Source organism: Molothrus ater, chromosome 1 (assembly GCF_012460135.2).
Source record: "Molothrus ater isolate BHLD 08-10-18 breed brown headed cowbird chromosome 1, BPBGC_Mater_1.1, whole genome shotgun sequence".
Taxonomy (NCBI): domain Eukaryota; kingdom Metazoa; phylum Chordata; class Aves; order Passeriformes; family Icteridae; genus Molothrus; species Molothrus ater.
The window spans coordinates 110,206,316-110,226,052 of NC_050478.2; the positions used below are offsets into that span (position 1 = coordinate 110,206,316).

General features: G+C 37.0%; 1 protein-coding gene across 1 annotated transcript in view; it reads left to right on the top strand.

Annotated features, from left to right (window-relative positions):
* Nucleotides 1–19,737, top strand: part of ASXL3 (ASXL transcriptional regulator 3) — a 126,969-nt gene that overhangs the window by 16,180 nt on the left and 91,052 nt on the right. Inside the window, exon 2 of the mRNA XM_036404805.1 lies at nucleotides 10,040–10,122. Within this exon, the coding sequence (XP_036260698.1) occupies nucleotides 10,040–10,122 (83 nt within the window). The remainder of the gene's footprint in view (nucleotides 1–10,039; nucleotides 10,123–19,737) is intronic.

The following is a 19,737-nucleotide window of genomic DNA, read 5'->3' on the forward strand; positions in this document are numbered from 1 at the left end:
TGTTTCGAGATCTGATTGCAAACTGTTGGTTTAACAATCAGCATTTTGTCTCTTCATGAACTCCAGCCTTGAATTCACTGTTCACTTTTCTCCTTTATAGACTGGAGGTCCTACTGAATTTGTTCACCTGTGCCAAGTGATTGCTCCTATTGGTTTTAATCTCTAAGGAAAATCAGCATCTAGCTGGTAGACAGTTGTACTGATGAGGACCCATTGATTTTTCTCTCCTACACACTTACCATCAATAAGAAATGTCCTTAGCTTTCACAATACTTTTTCCCTGCCATAATGTTGCCCTGTTACCTGACTGTCAAGACTGGTTTCAGTTGCTGTTCACGTTGAATGTGGATGTGATTAACAGCCTGATAAAAATGTTTAAGTCAATATTTGAGAAGCCTAGATAAAGATAACACTTTATCATGAGAGCTTTTTAATAATGTGTTCTGTTTGATGTACACCAATGGTAAGGAATTGCTGTTTTTAACAAAAAACCCTTTTTTATCAAGGGATTTTTTGATTAAGCAGTGTTCAGAAAAGGAGATTTAAGAAAATGCAGAATGTTCATGTTCTAGTTTGGGGGAAAAATAATTCTTCCCTTTTTAACAGAACTTTTGCTTATCATGTTGGTGGTTTTTTGGTTTGGTTTGGTTTGGTTGTTTTTTTTTTCACTACAGTACTATTTGAAGTATTTTCTTCCATAAGAAGAAGCAAGCAGCTTGTAAACAAAACATTCTGTGTGCATTTCTCTAAAGTGATAAGCTTTTAAAAAATTATTGCCTTCAGTTTAGGATGGTCAGATTCTTTTACAAGGTCCCTGGGAAGAGGTGAGCACGTAGCTTCTCAAATTTTGAAAAAAACTGTTTATACATCTTATACAAACCTAGATGCAGAGCCATTATATACTCTCACTAATCTGCCTGTGTTGTGACAAATGTTTCTTGGTAACAGTGTTAAATAGTGAATTTTTTAAACCTTTAAACAGATACTACCAAAAATTGATATAAACCAGCAATATGGACTTCAATTTTACAATAAATGATGTGTTTAAGAGGTGTGGGTGGATTTAGGTGATGAGTTAGGGGAAGGGACCATGTGGAAACACTGCTAAGAAGGATGGAACAAATAAGTGACGCAAAGTGGATATGAGTTACTGAGCTGATAAATATTCTCCTATTTTTGAAAATCTTAGATGACTAATTGTCAACCATGCCATATGTAAGTAATGTAGGCTTCCAAACTTGTGGCAATTAAAACTGCTAAGCATCCCACTCCAGCCCTGTGTTATATTCTGTGTACAAGTCAGTACTGAAGACTAATCTCTTATGACATTAATCATCTCATGAGAGGAGACAGAATAAATCACAGTAGCCCTTCCTCTCTTCACTCATGAAGATAAATGCCATAACATGATGGCTGATCTTCATTATGACACTAACCATTATATATTTAACAGAGACAGCAAAATCTCACTGACAGCTAACAAAAGAATTCTCTCTTTATACATTCTTTGAGAAGGCTCTATTTCTTTAGTTCAAAAACATGACTTATCATATCTATTCTCAGAGCAATTTAAGCAGTAGATCTGGATTGTGCCAGTGAACTGTACTCTGTACATAATGATGTCATGATTCAGACTAATGAAACCTGATGTGAAGTAATTGTGCAGGCTTTGGAAGGAAAAAAAGGTGCATAACATGCAAAGACTTTTAACTCTGCTCTTTTCTATTGTCTGTTTGGACAAGAAGCAATACTCTCTTGTTTACAATGAACAACACCACTCCCTCCCCTCAAAATCGAGCCATTGATTTTGGATCAAAATTTTTCTTTTTGTGGAAATTTTGGTTTTCCATTTTCCCTCAGTACTTGAACAGGTCGACTCAGAGAACTTAAAGAACTGAAAGTGGATTTCTGTTGTGTCTGTGATTGCAAGGGACTTCTATTTTTTTCAGCTTTATCACTTGCTGCACATCTCTCAGAAATTTAATTCTGTGTTTTCCATGCATTGTAGTCTTTCTTTCTGGGATACAATTATTAAGAAGAATTCTTAGTTATGTTCTGCATGTCCATTTGCCTATTATTTTGAAGGGTTTATCAGCCTGTGAGTGAGGAACAGTCCAGACAAATGAGTTGTGAAATTTATGGACTTCTGTTCTGAGGTTAGGAGGACCAGTGTGACTTATCCTGGTTGTTCACCAAAAAAGCAAAATATGCTGTAAATTTCCTGAGCTAGTTTCTTGCCATCTATCCCACGCAATTAAAATGGAAGTATAATTTTTATGGTTTTGTGTTTGCTGTCATTAGACATTCTATAAACATAAATATATTCATGGTGCATCAATGGAATCAATGTCAGTTGCAGCATTAAACTTCTCCTTTTAATGAGCAATTTTACAAGGATGAAAAAATTGTCAAAACTAATATGTAAGAATATTTATGTAGAATTCATAGTTTAAAATATTTTGTGTTCTATTTTCTCTTCTGTTTTCTCCTGTTTTCTTTTTCGCCTTCTAGAAATCTTAGATCTGTGTCTTTAGGACACTGTCTAACAAGATAAGGTCTGATAGTAAACCAATGGCAAGAAAATCAGCACAACTGTCACCTCCTGTTAAATTTGGTATATTCATGGAGTAGCCAGTAGGAATTTTATTTCTCACATTAAAAGTAACCCTTACACATTATGCTTTCCTGAGGAAAATAAAGCGATGAAAGCTTCTGAAACAAAGATATATTCATTCTCTCTGTTGACTTTTCTGTAAAGTTTGCTCTTTGTAATTATTTTTTTATCCTACTATGCTGAAACATAAGTTATACAGCAAACCTTTCAGTGCCTCAGAAAAATAAAAATCTGTATCATCTTCCAATAGAGAAAACAGCATATATGGAAACAAATATGTTTAAGGTTTGGTGTTTCTTAGTTTTAAAGGGTTTTTTTGTTCCTTTAGTAGTGATGAATGTATTCACACTGATAGGAGTTCTTTCTTATCTGTAATGTAAAGGAAGCTGACAGGGCCTGTATCCATTCAGCTATCCATTTTTTTGTGCCAAGTAGGTGCAAAAGGAGGATTTTTATCCCTGCCACAATTAGAGGCATTTCAGGAAAATGGCCTATGTGATCACTGAATGAGTAGAGATTTCAGTAACACTCTTGGATGGCAGAGCTTGTTTTTTGCTCCTCATCTCTTCTCTGAAATAATCATTTGTAGTTTTAAAAGTTTTAACTCAGGTTTTCCAGCTGGGTCAGTGCTGGTGAAACTTCTACTGTAAACTAAGTAGGCAAGAGAATGTGGTCCACAAGCCAGAGGAGGTGTACATCACAATTTGTCCTGTCAGCACCTAAGAGCTGCAGTGTGCTGCCAGCAAGGTGCCAGTGCTGAGTACCTATGCAGCACTTGTGTGCCTGTGTGCAGGTTTGGGGGAACCCATGGCATGAGCTGCATCTCTATGAATACACTCATGTTTGAGGGGGTAGCAGGCGTAGGAAGGTCCTGTAGGCTTGTACTGTGGTAAGGATTATTAGGGAAGAAAGGTATTTGGGTAGGGATTTGGGCAGGTGGGAGATACACAAGTTAGGGTTATTGCAACATCTCAGAAGATGAGAGCATCAGTTTGAGAGTAGGGAAAGGCTGGGCACAGTGAGAGGCAATGGAGTATTGGAATAGGAAGCAAGGAGAGGTATGGCTTGCTTGGCTAAGCAGAACTGGCATTGAACGTGGCACTGTCAGAACCAAGCAGTCATTCTGGGAATCTGGATGCTCCATTGCTTGAACTGAAATCATTGTTAGTAATCCTGCTGCTAACAGTGGAACCCATACTGGGATAGCAAGTTTGACACCATGCTCACTGGGGTATCTTTGATCCTGATCTTAGAAATCTGATAGGATTCTGTGTGCTCCCTGGGTTCATCCTGCTAGTCACAGAGGTGTTTATGGATCTGTCCTGGCAGATCCTGTAAGTGAAAGTTCCTGGTTGCTTGGACAGGCTGATTGTGTTAGTAAAGAGAGAAATATAAAGGTTCCATTTTGTTTTAGTATGTTAGACCAGCTCAATAAGTTATTATAATAATTCAGTTGTTCAGAGCTAAACACTTTACCCTACATTTTCTGTAGTGATGTATGAAATCAGCTAGCAATAGCAGGATGGCACTGCTGTTAGAGCTTGTGCCTTTTAAAGGAATAGCCCAACTGTATGTTAATTTTAACTGAATTGTAATACAATTTCTTTTGAATTCAAAATGTCAAGAGTACAGTTTATCTGGAATTTCCAAAGCTGCCTTTATATCCATTTGAAATATGACATTGTAAATAAATTTTGGAAAGAACAATAAAAGTTTCAGACATCTTGGAACAAGCCTCAAATGTTCCGGTTAAAGCAATGGCATGAACAAAGAAACTATTCAACTTCTTTCTTGCTCTTTTCTTTCATTCAGTGTTTTAGGAGATGATGATACTATCTTATGAATCTGGCAGGTTAGCAAAGCTAGATGGTTTCAGACCTACTTGCAAATTCTGTAGTAGAAATTCTCTTGCAGGAAACACTTGCCCAATTGTTCCCTATAGTTCACACTAAAGGAGCAGCAAAATGCTTTTCACCAAAATAGAGCTGGGGAAAATTACTTTATGAGTGTGCTTTAAACTTTTTGAGTTCTGTTGGTCAGTAGCATTACCCCCGAACCTAAAAAAAGTGTGGACTAGCAAGTATGGACAAAACTGATGTTAAAACTTAATATGTTTTGGTATTTTTTTATGTTATGGTTTGTTTTGGTATTTTATGTTTTGGTATTTTATTTTTTGTTATGTTATGTTTTGGTATTTTTTCATGTTATGGTATTTTTTTATGTATTCCTTTGTTATTGATAGGGCATCTTTCCTTCTCTTGCTTGATGTTTCTTTTCTTGCTTATCTGTAGTGTCAAGTGGATTATAAAGACAAATTCATAGCGTGGAGCATACTGAGACTGACATCTTACAAAATGCACCTTTTTCTACTTAGATCTTATAATTTCCTTATTGTAATTTCAACTGCTCAAAGACAAAAGTCCTACCAGGAGAATTATTATTCCTGTTTCAAGTTCTTTTAATATATTAGTACCTGGAAGCCACTCTTTACCTTTTTTTTGATCACTATCAGCAAGAGTTCTGTGAATACCTATTTGAGAACTTGTGTTATAATAGGTCATAGTGCACCTACCCTTATAAACATCCCTCTTTTTCATGCATGTGTTCCGTCCTTGCTGTTTTCACCTCTTCATCCATCTCTGTGCACTTCCTTTCTTCGCCCCCTCTGTATCCTCCCCTACTCTCCAAACCATTTACCCATCTTTCTTCACACAAAGGGCTTTGAACTTTTACCAAGCTGCTGATAATTCCCCAATGACTGAAGCTGTTAATCAAAAATGAACACAAAAGATTTTAGTGGGGCATTTCCCACAATAGAAGTCAGTCCTCCTGTTAACCTCACATAAGCAGCTGTAGAAGACAATGCTGGATTTTTTCCAGGATGCTGTTATTTCTTGTACTGAGTTTGGTACTACATCTTTCAATTCATTAATTTAGTAATGGGTGGCTAGAAAATAATTTATATTTTCTGCTTAGGAGAAAAAAAGTTTTTGGGGGGGTTTGTTTGGTGGTTTTGTTTACTTGTTTGTTTGGTTGGTTTTTTTGTTCTTTTATTCACCCTGCTGTCTTTGGGCAGTAAAGATTGTCCATTGTGTAGTTCAGCCTGACTCGTCTTTTAGCTGATGAGTAAGAGCACTGGGAATAACTGTACTGTTCCTTTTCCTCCTCCTTCCTAGTTTTTAAAAATAATGTTCTAAGGAGAATTGCTTCAGTTTCTGACTAGTGGCTCAGCCTATTACGATAAAATCATCCTGCTTTTTGTCAGCTACCTGACCTTCAGATCCCTGCCAGCAGAATCCAGACATGGAAAAAGCTCTGGCTGGTTTCAGACTGTTTAGTCACACAATCAGCAGTGTCAAGCCCACCAGGCTGATCTGCCCGCTGCTTTTGGACCACAATGCAGTATCAAAACACACTTGGTTCTTGTTTAGAAGAATTATTTTCTGTCAGTGTGATAACTGATAGCTGCAGGCAAGGCTTCCCGCTTTCTGCAGGAATGTTTATGGGTGGCAAAAGGGCCAACTCTCTGATTTGACTTTCTTCACTTTGTGCCTCTGCTGTGTTCTCTTCAGTATCTAAAATTCAAACGATTGAGCAAATCTGATTCAGCTAGTCACAAGCATCTGTATATACAAATTAAGCTAATAATTCCATCAGTTACAGTGAAGTCCTCTTCTGATTTTGTAGGCAAGCTGAGCATTCAGGATTTCTCTCTTATGCAAAACTGCAAGTCTTGACTCTGCAATAGAGTCTTCCTGCTTACAGTTCACTGGAAAGTGTTTTTCCCTGGTGTGGGAACTGATTTTTTTCAGGTAGTTGTCAACACACAGATGATGATAGATGCCATGGTGAGAAAAGGTATTTGTATTTCTTCTTGTCCCATATAAATGACATGACTTTTCCAATGAAACTGGGAATACATGTGTTTGTGGCATCTGTGTGATTATTTAGTATCTCAGAAGTTGTGAGTTGATACATGTAGGTGACACAAATACTACAATTTGTCAGGCTGCTACCGTTTGTTGGGAGGTTTGATTTCCAATGTGCTTGGTATGATCTGATCCTTCTTCTCCTTGAGCTGTTAACCAGGGTTTGAATGAACACTGAAAATGTGTTCTGTGCAGTGACTACTTCTGTTCTCTTTCCGACTGTCCTGATGGGTATCACATTATTTGTCCCAGTTATTTACCGTCTGTCCCTTTTTAAGGCTATGGTTGAATGGCAGGAATAAATAGAGCATATCTGATCCCCTGTGATAGAGGTTGCAGTCAGTGCAAACCATTCTTCTGCCATTGTCCCTCTTTACAAAATACATTGAAACAGTCATGTTCTTCATGACAGTACTTTGGCATGCTTTAATTTCAGCATTATTAGTCACTGCCCATATATGATACGAGTGTTGGTGGATGGAGTGGGAGGAAGAAGAAAGATATTTAAAACAAATTACAGCTTCCTCTGCTGGTGTGCATTGCTATGTCTGACCAAGAAGCCTATGACTTAACTATTCCTTCTGCATTTTAGTATGTTGTTTGCCTTAAGGCACAGTTAGTTATTCAGTTTGAATTTCTAATATTATTTTTAAAAGTCTTAGAAATGCAAAAGGAATTGCAGGCTTTTGACAGTGTTTGTGGTGAGATACAGAGGCAAGAGATACTAGTGTAATTAACAGTTCAATGTATTCATTAGCTCACAGAATCTTAAATAATACTCTCATGCTGTTTTCCATAACTGAGGGAAAAATATATTCTATTTTATATTATAAAGGTTTTTACAAGTAATTATTTTTATTTTCTTATTGTGATAAATGATTAGGCTAAAACTGGGGGGAGGGGAGGAACAAGGATGAGGAGGGATAGCATGGTAGGTAGGGCAGAAAAACCCCATCCTTACTAAGGTTCTCTGCTAATTAATCTTTGTTATGATAAAGAAAACTTAATCATGTACATAACAACAGATTTTCAACTTAAGCAGTGTATAAGTCGGAGAACTTATGCTTTTCAGTTAGGGTATGAACAGTTCTTTCAATAACAGAGTTTAAAAGGTTAGATGAACAGAACTAAATTTGTGGGGTATATGAACTGCAGCCCACACTACATGTCTAGTGTTAAGCAAATCCACACAATGGGCAATTATTTACTCCAGCACTTTCAGCCTGCCTAACAGTCTGCATTTCAATTTGTCATTATACCCTGAATGTGTTCACTTCATACTGTGGTATTTGAAATCTGCCCTGTGGGTTTCATTAAACTTTCTGTAGTGGTGTTATGCATCCTACTTGTTGGTTTCATTGTTGTTTGGTGAAGATGATCTTCTGTATCCGTATGTCTGGCCATTGTTTCCACAACCAGTTCAGTGCAGCTTCCTCAGCACAAACTGCTCTCCCTTCTCCCATTGTCCAGGACAGGGTGACTTCTGATGTTTGCTTAGCTTTATTGTTTCTTTCCCATTATCGTCGAACTCTCATGGTAATACTTGGCACTTTTACTGACGTTATAGAGCAGGATGTGATGTCGTAGAGAAGGGGACAGGGCTACCCAAATTTTCTCAATTGCAGGGAGGAGCTGCCCAGGTGTGCTGAGGGGCCTGTACTCAGGAAGAGAAACAGGGAATCCTCCACAGTGAGTAACCCCGCTTTCAAGTGCACACAGTTTCCTTCATAGCCGTGTCCAGTACAGTGTAGTATCCTCTCCTGTCCTTTCCAGTTTGCCCTTTGGAATGTTCCCGGTTTGGTTCTCTTTTCTCTTTATTTTGGTGGATTCTCATTTTACCTTGTACTTTGTCTTCTTTCTGAAGGTTAAAGTTTCCATTTTTGTCTCTTCACACCATTAATCTCTTCTCATCCTAGCCTTAATCTTTATATGCATTGTCATTTTTCCAATGTGTCATTGTTGTTCTGTCACTAATACATCATATCATTTCTCTTCCCTTGTGTGCAATGGCCCTTTTCCCAGCTCTGTGCAGTTTCTTCAGTCCTTGCTCATTGCTATACATTTACTCTTTCCAACCTTCTCTTCTTTCTCCTTTCAAATCACCTTTTGGTTTTCCTTTCCTAATGGGTACCTTTTGAATCTTGCCTACTGATGTACACGAGATAAGCTCAGTTCGGCTCCCTGACCTTTCTAGTGCAACTTTCATCTATACCTTTTCCTTTGTGGAACTGAAAGATAAAGGATAAAAAGCTCATCTGTAACAAAGAATTGGAGGATTTGGTAAACTGCATTTTGGCTGTGAAAGAGAACAGGCAGGAAATCAGAACTAAAATGGCAGAAAAGGACTGAGCTGGTCAAGCTGTAGTGAATAGGCAGTCTTTGGCTTTAGGTGAGCTGCTGAATTACAGCCCTGGCCAGCACCCTTCGCAGTTTGACTTGTGTGCTATGATGTGGTGGTGTCTCTAGTTCCTAGTGGGCAGGTATCCACACAGTAGTAGCTGCTTTCACAATTGCCATTATTTGGTAGTAACACTACAGAGAAGTTCAGGATGATTTGAATTAGACCAAACTGATTTCATAGTTATAGAGGGTAGAAATGCAAGTTCTGACTGAGATATATTGGCAAGATGCTCTGGGAAGCTTGATTGCTGTGGCCTGTGCCACACCTTTTACTGCTGATTGAAGGGTTTTGTTTTCCAGGGCCATCAGTCTGGCATTTTACAGGAGCAAAAGAGTGGCTGTTTGTTTAACAGCATAAAACTGATGGGAACAAAAAGGAAGTGGAAAATCAGAAAAATTCTTACAAGATGGTTCTATCTGTAAAGAGGACTGAGTTACTTTGGGCTCAATTGGAAAAGGCAAAGGAGTGGAAAACTGAGCTGAACTGGAAAAATATACTGCACTCTGTCATCTAGCATCTTGTGTGCTGTGACTGTTCTGACTACTTTATTTTTCATTGTTTTTAGAATTAAAAGGCATTTTAAAATTGAAACCCCACTGTGTCAATTCTTACAGTAGCTTCTGGTCTACAAATGGAAGGTTTTAGCCATTTTTTTTTCTGAGGTCATGGCAAAGCTAAGTGTAGAATAGTCAAATGACCTCAAAGAATTCTAAAGTAATAAAACTCAAAGAAAGTGCTAGTGGGTATTTTTTCCCCCTTTTGGCTCTTGTGTTTTATGTATTTCCCCTCATGCCTAAAAGAAAATCTGTTGCTGTGTCATAAAATCAGTTGTGTATTCCAACTCATTTATTTGTAACCTGGTAAGAGTTTTCCCAGGCAGAGGTAACAGATGATGCACAAAAGCAGCAAGTAAATCTTTTTCTTGCTGAAGTATCCTGGGTTGTATCTGTCCTTCCAACAGACAGAGGACTCCAGTCTCAACACTGTCATTCCCCGCCTTTTACAAATGACTGCATAAAAGCTGCATGATCACATAATCTTTCAGATTCACAGGACAGCTGTGTCTTGTCACTTACATTTGTTATTTCTTTTTAGGCGTTGGAAAAGTATCCCAACTCACCAATGACTGCAAAACAAATACTGGAAGTCATTCAGAAAGAAGGGTTAAAAGAAACAAGGTCAGTGTTTATATGTTCTGAATTTCTGCTATCTCTGTAGAAATGATCTAGGAATGGTGTATAATCTTTACAAAACTTCAAGTGCTGGCTTAATTAATTTCCAGTGTCAAAGTGGGAAATACAGTTGATGGGTTTTGAGTGTTAGTTCAGGGCTTTTAAAAGGGTTAGTGTCTGTCTTAACTTTGTATGTTACCAAAGGAGTCTGTGGGCCAGCTCCAGTCCAATGGCCTGTCTTTAGAAAGATAGTGCCATTTCCTCAGACCGCCCAGTGCTGCATCTCATTTTTGCTTAAGGACTGAAGCTCATCAGCTGGGTTTCCTCTGCCACTGTGTGCATGGAGAAAGTGCAAGAAACTTGGTGCACTTCTCACTTGGGTTTATGGTCTGGCACTGAAATCACTGTTAGGACCTGCTGGTGTTGCCTGTGGTAACAGAGACTGTGCTGATAGAGAATAGAAGGGGGACAATGGGAGCCAGTCTGTGTCTGCAGAGCATGGATACAGTAATTGATACAGCACCTCAACTTGCTTGATAACACCATACTTTGGGTGTAGATTCAAGTGATAATAATTACCCTTTTAGAGGATAGATCTGTTATCCAGAGAGTGTGGAAATCAATCAGTTATCTTCCATTGCAGCTTTTTATTCTCAAAGGTGACTGTCTACTTGCTAAGTTGTCTAGTAACCTTCAAGAGGAAACTTGGGCAGAAAGTGAAAATAAGTAAAAACTGGTTGGTTGGTGGGGGGTCCTACAAGATGCAATTGCCTCTTCTTCAAATATTATATAAAAGTTTCTGGTTCAATAGTTTAATACTTGTTACTGTCTCAAAGCACAGGGAGACATGTGCTTCTATTTTAATTATGCTCTTCCAGTGTGGAACCTAAGGTTCAGAACAAGAGAACTTCGAAGTCCATGTAAAGGTGAACCAGAAGTAACCATGGGATATATTTTTACTGAATTCACTGTTGTTCCTAGGAAACAGAACAGAACACAATCTGTGTGACTGTTTGCACAGCATAACCATGCACTTCATTATTGGCAGCCTCATAACAGGCTCATAATAGCTATATTTTGATAAAATTGCAAAAGAGATGGTATGGAAAGTGAAATTGAATTTGCTACCTTTTACAGATTTAAAGTGCTTTAGTTCCTGTTGAGAAATTGCTTCGAGTATATTTGGCAATGATTCCAGGGAAGAAAGGGGGTGAAAACTTTTGAAAATGAATGTCCAAACATGTGTTATACTGCAATGATTTGCATACAACAACAACAAAAACGCAAGAAAACACAGTTTTGAAAATCTGTTCTATTAAGATACTGTTTGTCACAGCAGTGAATGAATTGCTTTCTTCTTATGTCTTGTGATATGAAGCAATTGCATGGGAGAGGCTCTAACGCCTGCTAATATCATTTCTTTGTAATTAAAAAAAATCTTGTTTTCATGATCAGTGCATGAATAAAATTTTGAGTGGAAAACCTATGGAAAGGAATGAAAGCAATGTTTTATATTTTAAACATAGAAAAAGTCAAAGCCCTTTGTAATTGCTGCAGAATGAGTAGTAAGAGAAAGATTCCTTTAAAGAAGCTCCAAACTATATAATCTTTTATTTCTTCAGTTACTGAGAAACCAAAAATTGCAGAGAAATAGGAAAGAAATTCAGATTAGTTCTGATTTTTATTCATGGTACGTGCAGGTGTATGTGACAGCACAGTAGATTGCAGGATGCCATATGTGGTCATGAGTTCTGGAAAATTCAGAAGGATAGAATTCAATGTTCTTTATACTTGAAACATTTTCACCCTAAAGTCCTTAACCTAAATATTCTAAATTCTACAATTGTAAAATGAGAAAATGTTGATTCTGTATTGATTGCTAAGTATTTTAATTTTCATTTAACTTCTGATTTCAAACTTGCGTTTCTGCTGCATTTTAATATTGATCAGGGACAAACTTTCAGAGTTACCTGAGTACCTAACGCGTATAGGAGCCAATAAGGAGTTTGACTTCATACACAGATTTGTTGATTGGGCCTCAGCATGTCACTAATGTTCGGTTTTCACAGTATTTGAATTTAGTCTCCTGTTCGTTTCGTCCCACTCTGCAGTTTCTTTCAGTACGTTCCTGCCAGTTGGTGCCTTTGCTGCTACTAAAGATGGTCTTTGCTGCTCTCTCTGTTGCAGCCAGCTAAGATGAGCAAGGGATGTAAATTTATGATGTGCAGTCACCTGGCCATAAGCAGCAGAATGGCACTAGCATATTTTATTCTGTATCGATTTGTGTATTCTTCCAAGTCTGAACTTGAGCCAGGAATATGTTACTACTCTAATACACTTTACTTATTCCTTTATACTGATTATCATTGTCAGTAGAACCTTGGCAATTACTACATTAAGTTCTTAAGAAACTCTCCTCTCTACTCTTCCATTTATAGATGAATGAGGTTAATTGTCTTAGTCATTTTTCATATATATTGTAACATTAATTAATCTAAAGTTTTTTGCTGTGATAGTAAATCTGAAAGACTAATGTATGATTTTCAGCCATCTCATTGTCATTATGTGTAATCTTTAAAAAAACACTGTCAGACTATTCAGGCTCTTTTTCTTTTTTTGCCAGAAAGGCATCAAGTTGCACATTTATTTTTGTATTACTCATATAATTAAATACAAAAGGATTAAATTACAAATTACAAAGCAGATATATGTTAGAAAATAAACCAGAAAACTCTACTGATATACCCCGTGAGAGGTTATGCACCTACCTCATTCTTTACATCTTGGGGAAGAAACAACTCATTTTTGTTTCTTAAATATCTTTCCTGTTATGCTTGTTGGTTATAAAATGGTCAGTAGGCAGGCAGTTCTTCTGCTACCTAGAAGGAGTAAAAACTTTTAAGGCAAACCTTTCAGGGATGTAGAAAATGTATGACTTTCTTCTATGGGAGGGAGAGTTACTTAACTTTCGTGCCTGTGCTAATGGTGAACAATGTCAGGCCAACAGACCTGGACACTGAAATCTCTTTACTAGGAAAACTGACAGCAGCACACTTAAGAGCACAATGCTCTGGATTTTCTGTCCTGAAAGCATTTCCCTATCCTGCTGTAAATTTCTAGGCTCACCACCTGCTGTCTATATACCCTAGCAAGAGCTTTTGCTGATTTTGCGTGTGTGACACGGACTACTAGTCAGAGTATGATCCACTCTTTGCCTCAGTGCTCCTTTTACCCTTGCTGCTGCCTCACTAGTTGTTCTCCATCTTGCATTTCTTTTGTTACTTGTTCTTGTTAAGCTCTAAAATTTCCCCTACTGAATTGTATTTAGGTTTTCTGCAGACTGTTTCTCAAATTCAGTAAAATTGCTTTAACAATGAACTCCTGTCATCCAGCATGCACGCAGCTTTTCCAAGCTTTAGTGGCATCTGCTTATTAGAACTTGTTTTCTTTGGAAGCATTATATTTCTTTTTTTGCTTATAGAAATCCATGGGAAACCAAAAACTTACAAAGTTGAGCTACATGGTACCTACTGCTGCTTCTCTAGCTATAGGATCTGCTGCTATGTCATAAAGAATATTTTGATAGATTTGAAGTAACTTGTTCTTGAGGCCTATGTATTAGTCAACTTCTTATTTGCTAAATACTTCCAAATAATTTTTATTCCAAATTTTGTGGGAATTGAAATTCAGTTTTTGCATCTCTACTTCTTTGGACCTGTCTTTTTAATTTTTTTAAAGCTAATCACTGAGTGTTTCCCATTCTTTTGGAATCACTGATATCCTCTACAAATTCTCAAAAATTATTATTGATAATTCTGAGGCTGATCAATTCAGCCTTAATTATCTATGGTGAATTTCAGCACATTTACCTGATGTGAGAATACCTAATTTATTTAATTGTCATCTAATCAATTTTCCCTTGTTTGTTCCTGGTGTTGGTTTTAGCAGCTGTCTAATCATATACACATTTCTGATTAGGCATTAGAACTCCTGTGCTTTGAGGGGAAGTGCTCAGTGCCAACCCCTTCTTGAAAGAGCAAGTCAGCTTCCTTTCTGCGGGTGTACTTACAGAAATTTCTTTGTGCATGTTGTGTGGGTGAGTTTGCTGAAGTTTAATTTCCTGAAGCCCTTTTTCTTTTTTGTGTTCTCCCTTGTTTTCCTAAAAATGAAGAATCATCCTTTCATCAATGCTCAGTGTTTTAGCTGCTTTTTCCCCATGGATTCAAGTCAACCTAGTACAGTCCCAGAAACTTGCCAGATGCTTTTCTGACCTGACTCTCTTTTCTCTTGGTTTTGTCCTTTTTTGTCATTACCTGGAAATTGCCTGCAGAGCTACCAGAAGTAAGCTATCTGTTTGTTGCATTTTGTTTGGAGCACTGCACCTTTGTGAGGAGTAGGACTACTTGAAGGCCGCTTAAAATTATCAGGGAGATAAAAATAAGACAGAAGCTGGTATGACTTAGTTGTTTGGATTAAGGAAGAGAAGATTGAATATAGGCATAGTAAATCTTCAGCTACACAAAAGAAAGGAAAAGAGTTATCCTGAATGTCTGCTATGGACAAAACTAGAAATAAGGCCTTTAAATTGGAGTAAGAGAAGATGCCAATTAGAAAGTACAAAGTTTTTGTTTTTTTGTTTTTTTGGTTTTTTATTAACAGGAATTATTAATTCCTGTCATGAACCATGGAAGAGATGTGAAAGATTGGTAGGTCTCACCACAACCCAGTGTAGCAATGTGTCTGTCAGGAGTTACATAGATTTGCTTGATCCTGCCTTGAACTAGGGAAATTAACTAGTATATCCCTTGATCCATGTTTTTCTATTAATTTTTCTAGAACAGTTTTCAGTACTTGGGCCATACCCATTGTTTTAGTCCTAGGGGAGAATATCCAGCCAAACTCTGATAAATTTTTGATGCTAATAACCCTAGATTATGTCTTGGCTTTCTGTAGTTCCCTTTCTCCTGTGCAGGGTGAGGCTGGGGAATTGACTTGTCTGGATAAGATTAAAGCCAAAGATTCTCAGTACAAGTTAAAAGCCAATAAACTTTCAAAATGGGACAAGCTGCTTAATTTCTTGGAGTACAACTTTAGCCCACAGCTATGCTAGCTATTTGCTTTCTCCCTCCATTAGACTCAGGACTGTGAATGCTGGAATGGGATAATTTCATAGTGTTTTTGCTATTCAGCTGGAGTAATTGACTTCTGTATGGTCAACAAACTTGACCATGACATTATTCTATTCAGGTAATTCATAGAAGAGTTTTTTTGAAAGTTGCTTTGTCTCACTCTGTTTTCCATTTTCCAGTAGGAATCTCAAACTTCATTCTCTTGATTTTTCTTTGGTGATCCTTATTTCAACTATGGGAATCAGAGCATCAGTCATATCTCCTCTTCTTCCTCTCTTTTTTCCTCTGCATATTTTGCCTTTGCTTTGCAAGACTAAGCTATCTATTGATTTATTGTTGTGACAGTAGTCTTTCAGAAGACTAAGAGGAGATGCTTGCCACTGGCACTGGCAATAGTGCTGTTTCTTGTGCACTCCACAGTGTTGATAATATTTATCATGAGTGATATCATAACATATTAAGTCTTCTGAGCCTAGGAAAGCAGCACAAAGTATGACCCTAATAAATCTCAAAGACACTCTTACTAGATTTACAGTCTTTGTGCAAAAATATAAAACTAGTGGGTTATCTAGAATTAAACTCACTTTGAACTGCAGAATGGAGTCATCAATGGAATAAAACACACGATCTGTGCAGGGTTTGTCTTTAGCTTTGAAGTTAGAGGGGACTCCTGAAAATATTACTGTCACTTGTGAATCCTCTGATCTTTTTGACAGTGTCTCTTTAAGCCTTTGCATTCTTCATCCTTAGAGCTATTGACTTAAAAAGAAATCCCTTCTGAATACTACTGTTTCTGTAAATAGGGTAAATGAGCTGGCAACTGTCTTTTATTGTTTATCGTTTTCAGGTTCCTTGTTTTATTGTGTGCATATGGACAGAGAATATTTTACTTTCTTTCTCTGTAAAGTCATTCCAAAATGTCATTGTAATTTATAATTATTAAGTCACAGTTTTTATTTTTCACTTGAAAAAAACCAAATGCCCTGCAATTACCAAAAACACTTAAAAATTTAATTGAAAGAACCACAGTTTTTGTCTTAAGGCTGTGTTTGCTAGCAGAAGAGCATGGACAGTTAGGAGGCTTTTGTGGTTGCATATGTCTGATAGAATTTATTTGGGAGCCCCTTCAGCTAAGGGAGTGTATTGTTTTGTCTGAAGGTAGTTATTCCCTGCAATGGACTGAAAGGAAGCCATGATGGAAAGAGAAGGCAAAAGCTATTCAAATTCTTTTGCCTGGCATTATTAGGTTGATTTTCATGCATTTAGAGACGTGGCTTTTGGCTGTAAAGCAGTGAAGGAAACAAACTTTCAGTACAACCTGTCTTTCTGCATAAATTCACTTCAGACATGTCTTTGAAATGCTGTTCTTTCCAGTGCAACAACAGACCACCTAATTTGGTAGGCAATTCTGATAGCAGCAATTTGCCAGCTGAAAATCTCAGGCTTGCTCCTTCTTGCCTAGACAATTCCCAGCATTGTTGTGTGGTGCAGTTTAGCCTGGTAAAAACCAGTGGGTTTTCTATATTGCATTCCAGCACTGAACTGTAACTTGCATAATCACACCTCTGTCACCTCTGTAATAATTATTTCAGCTTTTGGCAGTGATGTAGCCCTAGAACAGCTAAAGTATTAACTCAAGCCTAAGATCAGGGTTGTGAATTCTTGATTGCATTCTGCTGCATTGTGATTACCCCACTGCTCAAAGCTTGCCTATATCTGGACAGCAGTATTCCCACCTTTGTACTGATTTGGAAAACTAGTTTTGAGCAAGATGTAGACCAGATGTAAAATCATAAAACCTCAAATGTTTGCACTTAGTGAATTGCAAAGATGAAGAATTTTTTAGTGATGCTGAATCTTCCATTGTGTATACCTATATAGGATATATTTAAATACAAGACATTTAACTACCTGGAATGTTTTGGGTTTTTTTTTTTTTCCTGAGCCACCATTATCCTAATTTTTTTCTCTATATTTTAATATTTTAGAAATTATCCAGAGTGTTTTGTTTGTTTTAATACTGTTCTTCTTTCCTTCACAGGACACCAGAGTCTCTGTCTAGGGACTTTATTAAACAGTCCAGTAAAATCAGTCTGTATGTCAGTGGTTCTTATAAAACTATCTTTATAATTAAGGTGTGAATTTAATTTTGAGTTTCAGATGATAAATGGCATAGCTTAAACTGTAAGCACCTTTTGAGTATGACACAGAATACATTGGAGGATACTGTTCTTACTGATAAGAGTATTAATTGAGCATATGTAAAAAGAGAGTGGAGACAGAACCAAAGTAGTATTTATCAAAGCTAAATATAGAACTAAGAATATAACCTGGTCCTTGTCTCTTCCACTCCCAATGTCCCATCCATTAAATTGGTGTTGCCTGTGCAGTATCTACTATTTCCCATCTCTATGCAGTCCCGTGTCCCGCGAGGTTCTGCAAGATGAATCTTCCTCCTTTTTTATTCGGGGTCATCCACCCCATGGTCTCCAGTTACCCTGATCTGCTGTCATCCTTTTTCCCTTCCTTTACAGAATCAAATTCCACTCAGGCACATTTCCAATGTGCCTGAAATTTTCTTGAGTGTTACATTGTAAACATCCCAGTATTTATTTCATGTTTGGACTTGAGGCCAGTCAAGTGTTCTGCCGTAGTTTGGCTCCAGGACAAATTATGAGAAAATAAAGCAATTCCATTTTTTCACCTTGTCTGGGACCTTCAACTGATGGTTTAGAAAAGTTCATATGGTTTCCTCTTTTGTACTTAGCCTTTGATTTGTCATCATGTTGAAGTTCATTCCTGCACTTTTGGGTCAACTGAGATTTAAGAACAGTCAATTCTCTTTCCTTTAAGATTAGTGTGTTGCTGTTACTTTTCCATATGCATTTTTGCCCATTTAGTGTTCAGGACTTCAGTTTTCCATTTGGTACAATATTTCTCTGTATTTGGATGCTAAAACATATATGATAACCAGCTTTTCTTCTATCATCCAAATTATAGGAAATAATCCTTCTTGATTTTTTATTTTAATATTTTTTGAAGGTCTGCCATAAACCTTTTTGCTTTCCATCTACTAACAGTTCTGCAAAACGTATCTGCAAAGATTGGGAAAACAGAAATCCAGTCTGTGTGGCACACTTGTCTCCTAGGTGCTATTAAACTATTTTACTTGTGCTATTTTGGTTTCTGTTCCTTCCACACAAGCCTAATCTGTGTATAAAGCACTGTATGAAGCTTTTGTTTTATTTGGTTGATGCTTTCCTGGTAAGGGAGAGTGACCTGTATGATTGTTAAATATTCAAGGTATAATAATTCAGAGGATATGTGAAAAATTTGAAAGTTTATTTTTTTACCTGTAATGGGAAAAATTATGAGAGTTAGATTTTGTGAGGTGATAAACATTTCAAGTTCTAAAGATCTATACTGCAAAATTTTTTTATGTTTAAGTGCACCCAAGTCCTTCCTCCATATCACACCCTAACATTCTGAAATTAAGACTTCCGTTAATTTAATGTTAAAGATACTCCTTTTTTTTAATACAAGTGGAAATCCAGCAACTTAAATGTAACAAATAATGTATAGCTCTGCACATCTTAAAATATTCAGTAGTTTTGTGCAGTCATGACATCATTTCCTGTTAAAGGTTGTTTTGTTTTGAAGTATGAGGTGGACATCAGCTGTGACTAGATAATGTAAATTTGTCAGCTATTCCAGTGTTGCTTTTCATAGTCTAGTGATTTCTTTGTCAATATATTTTTATGTTTAATGCAAGAATTTAAGTTGTTTTGGCCTTTTCCTATGTTGTGTCTCTCAGTGTAGACTTCTATGAAAAGAGACTGAAAAGCAACAATGTAGTTAAGGCTGATGAAAAGAGAAATCTTCTACCCAAAAGAGTATATTGTGTCAGTCTTCCCATATTTTTCCTAGACAGTGTAACTACACTGTATGCTGCAGATCTTTTTTTCTATAATGTTTCAGTATTTTGAAGAGTAATTCTACATTTAAAATAGTATCTCTTTTTCAAAAATAAAGACATCCAAGAAACCTAAATGTGTTCAAAACAATCAGATATTCTCTGAAGTCACATCAGCAAAGTTTCACCATATCTTCAATCCATCCTCCCAGCAGTGGAAGTTTTAGGGTTGGTTTATTTTTTTGGGATGGGGGTTTGTTTTGGTTTGGTGGTTATTTTGTTTTGTGTGTATGTAGTATGTTTCCAATAGTGTAGTGCATTAAGCCTCAATTTTTTAAAAAAATTACTGAAGAGATGCAGTTTTCCAGTCTACAGACTGTTTTCTTTCCTTTTTTCCAAAGTCTGGCTGCAGTTGTGTGACTGTGTGAAAGGTGAGTAGATTAAATGAGTTCTCTGATTCTACTGCCTTAATCAGATTGTTTTGCCAGAGTCATTTTAAGAGAAGCAAGGACATAGAAGAGCTTTCCCATAATAGTTGTCCAGACACAAAATTTTGAAAAATATTCCAGGGAGACTGAA